We start from the raw sequence: 11,434 nt of genomic DNA, 5'->3' as shown, positions 1-11,434 counted from the left end.
CACTATGAACATAAAGGTGCATGTATCTTTTCTTTTTTGTTTTGTTTTATTTTTATTTTTTTATTGTGGCAAAATATAGGTAATATAAAATTTACCATTTTAACCATTTTTAAGGGTACAGTTCCGTGGCATTAAGTACATTGACATGGTTGTGCAACCGTCACCACCATCCATCCCAAGAACTTTTTCATCTTCTCCAGCTGAAATCTGTACCACTCAGTACTAATTCTCCCCCAGCCCTTGGCAACCAACATTCTACTTTGTACCACATCTTCTTTATCCGTTCATGTGTCGATGGACAGTTAGGTTGTTTCCATGTCCTGGCTATTGTGACTAGTGCTGCTGTGAACATAGGGATCCATGTAACTTTTTGAATTATACTTTTGTCTGGGTATATGCCCAGAAGTGGGATTGCTGGGTCATGTGGCACCTCTATTTTTAGTCTTTTGAGGACCCTCCATACTGTTTTCCATAGTGGTGCACCAACTTACATTCTCTTGGGTCTCTTTTAATCTAGAGCTGTTCTTACACTTCCCGTCTTCCTCCTTTTGAAAAATGACGTTGACTTTTTTTTTTTTTTGCGGTACGCGGGCCTCTCCCCACTGTGGCCTCTCCCATTGCGGAGCACAGGCTCCGGACGCGCAGGCTCAGCGGCCATGGCTCACGGGCCCAGCCACTCCGCGGCATGCGGGATCTTCCCGGATCAGGGCACGAACCCCCTTCCCCTGCGTCAGCAGGCGGACTCTCAACTACTGTGCCACCAGGGAAGCCCCGCAAATAAGGTTTTGTGGGCTTTTTGGTCTTTTTTTTGTATCATTGTGAACTCACCTCAATTAATAATAGTCACTATTCTTTTGATATTCAAATTGTACCAACTTTGGCCAATAAGAGCCTCTTCAAACCAGCTCTTGTAAGAAATGATTATTTAAGGATTTGAACATGGGGGGCCATCTGTTTCAAGCTGGAGCAAGCTAGAAGCTAAGAGAAGAGGACACCCAGAAGATACATAGAGAGTTTGGGATGCAAACTCAAGGAGAAATTAAAACTTAGTTAACTGAGGGTTCTGGGGTCAAGCCAAGGGAAAAGCACTATAGAATGGCCTGAAAGCACAGGACAGAAAAAGTGGGCAGGGAGGTGGACAGTGGGAGGGGAACACACGCACCTTGGGGAGGTCAGTACAGGTGTAGTCATTCTTGGACCAGAAAATCAAGGGATAAACTATGGTCCAGACAGAACAAGATCAGCCTTGTCCAGAGATTTAAGCTGTACTAATACCTGACCCAGGTTGAGTGGTAGAATATTTAGAAAATTAAAAGGTCAAGGTTAGAAGGGTCAGGTGAGAGTGGCAGGGAGGGGAAAGTGCTATGACTGACCTCGAAGTGGGACTTTTCAGTGTGATATTTTCTCAGTGAAATATCCTGAGGACACAGTACGCAAAGCCAGATGATACGTGACTAATCAATATCCAGTAATGAAATTACTAATTTTTATTTAATGACCAGCCATGCTCTCTATGGGCATATTGTAGAAACGTGGGAATGACAAGAGGGCGTGTCCTGAGGCTGCCTTTTCCAGCTCTGTCCTTCTGGAAGGCTAACAAGGATCTTTTATTTTTAAGTGCACCCAAAAAACTTTCCCTGATAGCTCGTTCTGCTGTCCTATAACGTTGGGGACGTCTCCCTTGTAACTTCACACTCCCATTTCTGTTCCATTTATAGTCTATATTTTTGCATACTTCTGCTTTCAGATTTTCTTCATCCTTATGTTTAAGCACTGTCTCTTAAAAACAACACTGATCTCTTAATTGGATTCTTCAGTCATTTACATTTATTGTATTTATGTTTAAATCCACCATTTGACTATTTGTTTGGTTACTCCTGTTCTTTGTTCCTGCTTATTTCCTATCTTGTCTTCTTTTTTTAAAAAATTGAAATGTAATTGACATATAACATGACTTTCAGGTGTACAACATCATTGTTTGACATTTGTATATATTACAAAATGATCACCACTGATGTCTAGCTAACATCCATCACCACACATAGTTACAATTTTTTTTTCTTGTGATGAGGGCTTTCAGGATCTACTCTCAGCAACTCTCAAACACGTGATACAGTGTTATTGACTATAGTCACCACACTGTGCATTACCTCCCAGGACTTACTTATTTTGTAACTGGAAGTTTGCACCTTTTGACCCCCGCCCCTTGCCTATCTTGTCTTCTTCTTATTTTTTATTTTACTCCATTGGATACATTAGATGCTTTCTTCCTATATTTTTAGTGGTTCCCTAGAGATCACAGTATGCATTCCTGACTTTTTAACATCTAATATGAATGACTACTTTTGTTACTTCCCAGGACATTTCAGTACCTTAGGACATTTAACATCCTTTCTTCCTGCGTTGAGTACTATTATTGCCAAGGAAGTTCTCTCTATATATTTAAAACTCTGCAAGATGTTAATACAGTTACTGTTTATATGGTCAGCGTTCATTTAGGTTTATCTGTTGTTCTATTTACTCTTCCCAGGGCACCTCATTCCTTCTTGCATTTCTGTGCTTCTATCTGAGATAATTTTCTTTCTGTCTAAAGATTATTCTTCGGTTTGTATGCGCTGGTTTTGTTGTCTGGAAAGATTTCCAGCTCACCTTAATTTCTGAAGAATATTTTTGGTGGATATAGGATGCTAGGTTGTCAGCTATTTTCTGTCAGCACTTTGAAGATATGATTTTGTGTCTTTTGGTTCCTAGTGTTTCTGATGAAGGTTAGTGGTCAGTCTTATTGTCGGTCCTCTGAAGGTAACATACTTTCCCCCTTCTGGTTTCTTTTAAGATTTTCTCTTTGTCTCTTTGTTTTTTAGTACTTTTACTGTAATATGCCTAAATTTGGTTTTCTTAGTATTTCTACTGCCTGTAGTTCCTAATTCATGGTTCTGTGTCTTTAGTCAGTTTTAAGTATATCTTGAAATATTGCTTTTTCATGATTACTTCTCCCCTCTTCCTTCTGGGATTCCAGTTACACGTATTTTAAATCTTTTATTTTTTTCATGTTTAACGTGTCTCTTACGCTCTTTTCTGTGTTTCTTTTTCGATCTCCACGCTTTAGTCTGACTATTTTATTCTGATCTTCTTGACTGGTTTTCTCTTCAAGCTACTTAATGGCTCCTAAACCATCTGCTGAAGTTTTAGTTACAGTTACTGAAAACTGTGCAGTTTACAGAACTGTACCGTAAGCTGCATAGATACAGTCATCCTTTTGGTTTTTCATTTTTATACTTCCCAGTTTCCTGCTAGAATTTACTATCTTAATCATTTAACTCCTTGAACATTCTATTGTGGTTATTTAAGAATGTGTGTCTGATAACCCAGCGTGTGGCTGGCTCTCTAGTGGGTCCATGTCTGTGGTCTGGTTGTGGAGGAGCTCAGCCCGTCCATCTCAGGTTGAGAGCTGCCCTCCAGCCCAGCGCACTAGGTGGCCTTTCTGCTTGTGCTAGTTCAGGTCATTTAGGGCTGCACTGATTTCTTCTAATATTATAATCAGATTATTTCCTGTTGATTTACAGCTCCAAAATTTGTTGTCATTTCAGCGTAATGTGTCTTTGCTAAGGACCAAACTGAAGCGCAGAGCATTAGAAGCTTTTTCCTGACAGCACAGAGCAGTCAGTGGCTGCAGTGAACATTCATTTCTCCTACAGCGTCTCAGAGCCCTTCTTATGTCTGGGAACGGGAGTCAGGGTCTGGGATACAATCCCAGGACAAGCACACTCTTGGCAGCAGACGTTCCCACCAGGACTTTGCTTCTGGAGTGAATGAGGCAGAGATGAAGGGACTTCAGGCCTGTGTTGGTAGTGGCGGCTGTGACGTGGATTCTGATCCGGCAGCAGCTGCAGTGTCCCTGCCGGCCTGGCCCTGTGGGTGAACTCGGCTGTCCTCGTAGCCGCCTGGACCTCCTGGTTCGGGCCGCTCTCTGAGACTTCCTTTCCATTCTGAGTTATCCGATACCCTTTCAATGCAGGCCTGTTCTGCACAGACGAACCAGAGTGGGATTTCGTTGTTTGCAACTGCAACTCATGACTATTACACGACCAAACAGCCGAGAACTCAAGAGGGCTGAGGCTGCTCCATTCTCCGCGGCAGACTCAGCTGGGAGAAGACGGCGTTTCAGACCCGGCAGCCCGGGGTGATGCAGGCTCCTACCTGCCTGGGAGACGGTTACAAGGGAAGGCTGCACATGCCCCCGTGCACTCAACTAAATTGCATGCAATTTTCCTGGAAAACTAAAATAATAATTTAGGCCCTTCAACAGGCTGGAAAGGACCATTAGGGAGAGAACAATGAAGAACAAGTTAGGAGAGAAGGCGACACGGGATGTGGATGACATGGGTGGAGGCTAGGTCGCCTGCTAGGCTGTGAGCCATGGCCTGAGCAGCCCTGGAGGGAGACCCTTTGATCAGGGCCTTCCTCTTGGGAGGCTCCTGTGGGTCTTCTCTAACACCTTTGTGGAGGTCGGTGTTCTTGGGGCAGCCAGGCTCGGGCAGCTCCTCCAGTCAGGGCCCCCCCAGCTCCTGACCCTGACCCTCAGCTGCACTGCACCAGCCTGGCTGCCCCATAAAGGGTGCTGACCTCAGCCTCCGTTGCTTGGAGGGTCGAGGACTATAGGAGCCTGTGACACGCCTCTAGGACCTGCCTCTCCATCCAGACGTCGAGTTCCAGGACCAGAGGGCCAAGCCCTGAGCTCTCTTTGTACCCTGCGCACACGGGAGGTTTCAGGACATGCTCTTCTCAAGTGACGTGCCTGGCTGGTCTCCCCTTCTCCTGTTTGCTATTAGCTCTTTCTCCCAAGTTGCCATGTTGCTGGGTAGGTGGATTCAAGTGGTAAAGTGCAGGGGGGGGTCAGCATGTTACTCCCCATCTGAAGTTCTGGGCGTAGATGGGTAAGTCTTGCCTTTTTTATTTCCAGAGGGCCAGTTCCTGGCTTAAGGCTCCTGTGTACATAGCTGCAGTCTACTTGATGGTCTGTAGGTTGATGTATTGATAGTTTGAAGATTCTGGCACATATTTTCGTCCATTTCTAGGATGTCTCTGCTCCAGTGTCTTCCATTAACTCATTCTCATTCACGTTTTCCATCCAAGTCCCTTTTTTTTTTTTTTTTGATATTTGAAATACAACTTTATTGTGATTCTAAACGGAAAGGAATGGGGACGACAGTAACAAACAAGACTCCACCACTGAATGTTGTGAGATAACTGTAGCAGTCTCACATCTGAAACTCAACGAGGAAACAACTGGGTTCCAAAACACCTAAATATGCGGGTCCAAAAAAACGAAGGTTTCGTGTTTTTTTTGTTTTTTTTAACTGCCACATTCACTCCCAAGCCCATTCATCTGCTTCAGCATCCCAAAGATTAAGCACATGTTCTGCTTAGCTATATAATAAAGTGGCAAACACGCTGCACCACTGACATCACAGGACAGTTGCCTATAAAACTAGACTTCTGATGCTGGGCTCCAGCTTCACTTTTCTCACAGGTCATCATCTTCATCCGGGAGGGCAGTTGTCTGAGCAGCCTCTAGATCGTGCTCGTACTGCGCTGCCAACGCTGGGTCCGTGACCACCTCTGGTGGGGCGAGAGCAGGCATGGCGACAGACTCCAAGTTAGGGTCTCCGATCAGTTTTCTAGCAAGCCAGAGGAAGGGCTTTTCAAAGTCGTAGTTACTTTTGGCGGAGATGTCATAGTACTGAAGATCCTTCTTTCGGTGGAAGACAGTCGACTTTGCCTTAACCTTTCTGTCCTTAATATCCACTTTGTTGCCACACAACACGATGGGGATGTTCTCACACACTCGTACCAGGTCTCTATGCCAGTTAGGCACGTTCTTGTAAGTAACCCTCGATGTTACATCAAACATTATGATGGCACACTGAGCTTGGATGTAATAGCCATCTCTCAGTCCACCAAATTTCTCCTGGCCAGCTGTATCCCATACGTTGAACTTAATGGGTCCTCTGTTGGTGTGGAACACAAGGGGATGGACCTCAACGCCCAAGGTGGCTACATACTTCTTCTCAAATTCACCAGTCAGATGGCGTTTCACAAATGTAGTTTTCCCAGTACCGCCGTCACCAACCAATACGAGCTTGAACTGCACTTGGGGCTCTCCTTGCGCAGCCATCGCGATGCTACTTCCAGAAGCGTCTCCGCGCCCGTCTGACTGAGGGCTGGAAAGATGGCGGAAGCCCATCCAAGTCCCTTTAACGCCGGAGGCGAGTTCACACAGACCAACGTTAGCGTTCTAACTGGTTCCCCGCCTTCGCTTTTGCCCAGGTTGCTTTTTAAAGCATAAATCAGACAAAATAACTCCACTGTGGAAAGCCGTCCCAAGGCCTTCTGTCACATGGGGGCTTTTCCCCAGGGCCCTTTATAAAAGCCTGCAGAGGGTGGCCTCTTTCTACCTCTCTGCTGCCATTTCTTGCCTCTTACCTGCTGGCTTATGACTCTTCAGCCACACTGACCTCCTTCCTACCCTTTGAACACTTCAGACCTCAGGGCCTTTGCGCTTGCCGTCCTGTTTGCCAGGGACACCACCCCCGGGTCATCCATGTTTTGTTGCTTCTCCTTGTCATCCAGATCTAAGCTCAACTGTTACCTCCTCTCTGCATACATCCCATTAGCCAGCCCTCATCCAATCACTGTCTGTCCCTGGGCACAGTCTTGTTTTCTTTGCAACACTTACCTTCCGAAAATGACCTTCTTCTTTTATTTGTATACCTAGAAGCTCGCCTGGTGCATAGCTGTTGCTTGGCAACATTTTGTGCAATAAATGAGTGAGGGAAATGTTTTCAGTATCTCTAGGCATATTTTTAAAAGTTAACATGAATTTTTCATCCTACTTGAAAATATTTATGTTAGTTTCCTACCAGAAAAAAAAAAAGCAATAATTTGAATTACCTATGGAGTGAAAATGCTTAGCAGATGACAAATTGAGTCAATTCATTATTCAACATACGAACAATTTCATTATTGAATAAATGAATGAACGAATGAATAAGAAGTTGAGCCCCGTTTCTATCCTGTGGCATCTTGTACGGCCTGGCGGGGTGCTGGGTGTACAGACCGGAGAAAGATGCAGTCCTGAGCCTAGGAGGGAACGGGCTGCTCCTCTGGTTTCTCTCCTCCTTCTGGAGCAGGAAGAATTTCCAGAATCACAGAGTGCTTCCCAAGCCAAGAGAAGCAAGGCTGTCAGATTGTTTTCTTCCTGGGATGTCGCACCTCTCCGTGGGTTCAGATGGCTGAGAACTGGGGTCCTGACCCTTCTCACCACCAAGCAGACTCCCCACAGGACAAAGGGGCCAGAGCTTGCACCCTGGCAAGGGCATTTCTTGGCTGATCCCTCCCTCCCTCCCTGGGGAGAGAGTCTGAAGGAGGTGGTCCATGGGCTCTGCCCCCGTGGGGCTTCCCACCAGCTCTCCATCCCCTGCTCTGAATAAGCCTCTTTTTGAACCACTTTCAAGAAAATGACACCTTTCACCCAGCAACCTTTGGGCCGTCCCTGCCCCTCCCTGGGCGTGTGCTCCAGACACGCTCTGGATTCTGGGCAGAATGTTAAACATAGTCAGACAGAGAAAATGCCGGGAGAAATCACAGCTTGTGTCCTCCATCGGCTGGAAATGCCCCTTATCCTTTCAGTCAGACGCCGTCTTCCTCAGTTTACAACTTCTCATGGATAGGTCTTTATAGCTTCTTGGGAGACAGTTTTCCATGGATGTCCTGCATTTCTCTGAGTCTTGTGAGCAGAGGCAACGGTGTTTGTTCTGGATGAGTTTTCGAGGATGTTTGTATATCAGACAGCCCTGAAAGATAGAAAAAGTGTCTCCCTCTGGGACACAAGGCAGATTTGTTTCCTGACCAGTATAATAATGATAATGTCTCCCACCAGGGCGGAGGTTGGGCAGGTTTGCCACAGAGGTTTGCGGGTTTCCAAGCACAGGGCTCCTGAGTTGTGCCTCCTCACCCCCTACCAGGGCTGCTCCGAACCGCCGCCCATGAGCTCGGGGGCAGGGGAACAGACTTCTCACTGTGCCGGTAGTAATAAAAGTCCCTTGCCTCTGACCCAGGAGTCATCCATGGAACTGTGGTGGCTCACGTAACTGGGAGCAGGGTAGACTCTCAGACCCTTCTAGACACTCCTCTGGTCTATGTCCTGTAACTCAACTGTAAGTATATAGCGCTAGTATACACGTTATACATGAAAATGTGTCAAATTTCAAGTAAATGAGTCTTGTTTCCTCAAGGGCAAGCAGGATGCACTGTCAAATTATCTAATAACTATGGGACACATGGCAAGTGCCCCCTGACTTCTTGCTGTCATTTCATCCTCTGGGTGGCCTGCAGAAGGGGATGTGCCTCTACTGTGTCCACAAGAGCCACCCCTGGCTGCTGACTCGCTGGTGGTGCTGGGCGTCCCAGTTTACAGGGGTCTCCACTTTAACCTTAGGCCATTTCCTCCACTGCCAAAAAATGGGATGGTGCTGGCGCCATTCCTCACCACCCGGTGGGCCAGAAAGTGCCGGGAGGGATGCTAATGAGGGCATACCCAGACGAATCGACTGGGAGCCTGGGGGCCTGAGTCCAGGAGGCCTAAATGCTTAGGCATGATGTGCTGGAGAGAAAACATCAAATCCCCGGGGGCTTCCCTGGCCGTCCAGTGGTTAAGATTCCATGCTGCCACTGAAGGGGACGCGGGTTCGATCACTGGTCGGGGAACTGGGATCTCGCATGCCGCAGGGCGTGTCCAAAACATAACAACAGCAACAACAAATATATATGTAAGGAACAAATTGGGAAGAAATATTTGTAACATATATAATAAAAACTTAAAAAAACAAAAAAACAAACATCCAATCCCAGCCCCAATCAAAGGGCTCAGTGTCCAGATGTCTGGGAGGCTGCTCTGCCTGGGAAACAGAAGCCCATCACCCTGGGTATCAAGAATATCAAGAATAGGGCTTCCCTGGTGGCGCAGTGGTTGAGAGTCCGCCTACCGATGCAGGGGACACGGGTTCGTGCCCCGGTCCGGGAAGATCCCACATGCCGCGGAGCGGCTGGGCCCGTGAGCCATGGCCGCTGAGCTTGCGCGTCCAGAGCCTGTGCTCCGCAATGGGAGAGGCCACAACAGTGAGAGGCCCGCGTACTGCCAAAAAAAAAAAAAAAAAAAAAGCACACAAAACCAAAACCAACAGAAAGCGCTCCCAGTGGCCAAAGCTGGAACCTCTTAAGCAACAAAATAAAGTCGTGTGGGATTATGACCTGAAGTATAAAATAAATACCCATGAGTTTATAGTAATGTAAGTAAATGAATGAAAAAATAAATTAATGGGGGAGAAGAGACAAATATCCTTTGTAGGAAAATTCTAAATAATTTATGTAGATCCTCCGCCCTCAGGGAGTTGGAGGGTAATTCTCCACTCCTTAAGTGTGGACTTTGCATAGTGTCTTCCTTCCAAAAAGTACAGTGTGGAAAGGGAGAAAAGGAGTAACTTTGCAGTGGGGAAACCTGACAAGCACAACCTCAGTCAGGTGGTCGAGGTCCATGTAGACAGTGAAACCACATGGATGTACCCCTGCCGTGATGTGGTGAGGATGTCCTTGGGGGTCTTCACACCCCCAAACCCATAACCCCCGTCTAATTGTGAGAAAAAGAAGACAAATTCTGATAGAGGGACATCTTACAAGACACTGATCCATACCCCAAGACTATCAAGGTCGTTGAAAACAAGCAAAGTCTGAAAAACTGTCACCGCCCAGAGGGACCTAGGAGACAGGCCAACCAGATGAAATGTGGGATCTTGGAAGAGAAAAAGGACATTTGGTAAAAACAAAGGAAATCTGAATGAATTATGGACTTTGATTAATAATAATATATCCATATTGGTTCATTGATTATAACAGATGAAGCACACCAATGTAAGATTAGTTAATAATAGCAGAAACTGTGGGCTGGGTCTATGGGAACTCTCTGAACGATCTTCTCAATATTTTTGTAAATCTAAAGCTGTTCTAAAAAAGTCTATTACCAAATAAAAGTTAAAAGAAATTAAAATTTTGATGTGAAATTTTTGAGCCACTTCTGTGAATCAGGAAAGGTTCTATGGTCAAAGTCATCCTAGTGGTGAGCATGGTATTACTAGCTGTGTTTTTTTTTTTTGCGGTATGCGGGCCTCTCCCGTGTGCTCCGGATGCGCAGGCTCAGCGGCCATGGCTCACAGGCCCAGCCGCTCCGGGGCATGTGGGATCTTCCCAGACCGGGGCACGAACCCGTGTCCCCTGCATCGGCAGGCGGACTCTCAACCACTGTGCCCCCAGGGAAGCCCACTACTATCTGTGTTTTGCTGAAGCTTATTCGGCTTGGCTGGAGTGTGGACCCAGGTCTCCTGAGTGTTACTCCGTAGTTCTTCCTGTTTGCTCGCAAGGACCCAGAGAAAAGAGGTTATTCGGTTACAGTGGGGAGACCCGTTAACCAGAGTGCTCCATTTTCAACCATTCGTGGCCTTGTCCTCCCTCTAGGACTCAGCGTAATTCCCTGAACTTTGCATACGCGAGTTATCATTGTCACAACCTTTCAAGGGGGTAGGAATTGTTTGCTCCATGTTAGGGATGGAGGAACTGAGACTCAGGGAGGTAAAGTAATCTGCTCAAGGTCACTCAGTGGCCAGCGGTGGGTTGGGATTCAAATGCCAAGCTTCCCCCCACCCCCACTGCATCGCGCCCTTCCCTGAATGGCCTGCGTGGTCCCACTGAGGAATTTCACACAATCACAGATGTAGCCATGATTCCTGGGTTTTTTTTTTTCCTCTGGCTGCTCTTTGCTTTGTGGGGACAGTTAGTGAGCAAGGATTCAGTTTCGTCTCCTGAGGAAAGTCTTTGGAATATTTTCATAAAAGGGATGGGGAATGGGGATTGGTTGCTGCCATCACAGGACACATGATAGAATCTCTGCTTATAAACCAGGTTGGCACAATATTACACATCAACCCCCATGTCCCCATGCCTGCTCCCAGGGCAGACATGACTAATCAGTCTTGAGCTCTTGCCTGCTGAGCCTGGACTCAGCCTGACAGTCGTTCTTGTGAGCTCTCCAGGCAGCCACCATGAATCCTCACAGCTGTCCCCGAGATGAAACCCCTCTGCCATCCCAGCTATAGCACAGCCACCCTTTACATTTTTCAACGTTTGAGACACAGGAGGAGAGCAGGCGTAGGCTGGTTACTGCATTTGCAGCTGATGCTCTAGTCACAACACAAAATTATTCCTCCAGCCTTTACCTAGGAGGTGCTGTCACGACCACATTCCTGATGGCTGGGGAAGGGGCAGGCGCCATCGAGCTGCTGAGTGTCAGGGTGGCAGTGGTGCCACCCACGTGGCAGGAGGCCAG

The 11,434-nt window shown here is 46.8% G+C and overlaps 1 protein-coding gene across 1 annotated transcript; it reads right to left on the bottom strand.

Moving 5' to 3' along the window:
- Window positions 1-5,210: 5,210 nt before the first annotated feature.
- On the bottom strand, window positions 5,211-6,209 carry LOC308604955 (GTP-binding nuclear protein Ran-like). Its single transcript, XM_081214592.1, has one exon. The coding sequence runs from the start codon at window positions 6,173-6,175 to the stop codon at window positions 5,525-5,527; it is 651 nt and encodes a 216-aa protein (XP_081070718.1). The 5' UTR covers window positions 6,176-6,209; the 3' UTR covers window positions 5,211-5,524.
- Window positions 6,210-11,434: the final 5,225 nt, after the last annotated feature.

Source organism: Mesoplodon bidens, assembly GCF_964165515.1.
Source record: "Mesoplodon bidens genome assembly, chromosome: 17".
NCBI lineage: Eukaryota > Metazoa > Chordata > Mammalia > Artiodactyla > Ziphiidae > Mesoplodon > Mesoplodon bidens.
Note: the sequence above shows the minus strand (reverse complement) of the source record. Positions and strands in the feature narration are given on the sequence as shown.

Coding starts and splice junctions, on each gene's coding strand:
- LOC308604955 (XM_081214592.1), bottom strand. CDS start 6,175: ATGGCTGCGCAAGGAGAGCCCCAAGTGCAGTTCAAGCTCGTATTGGTT.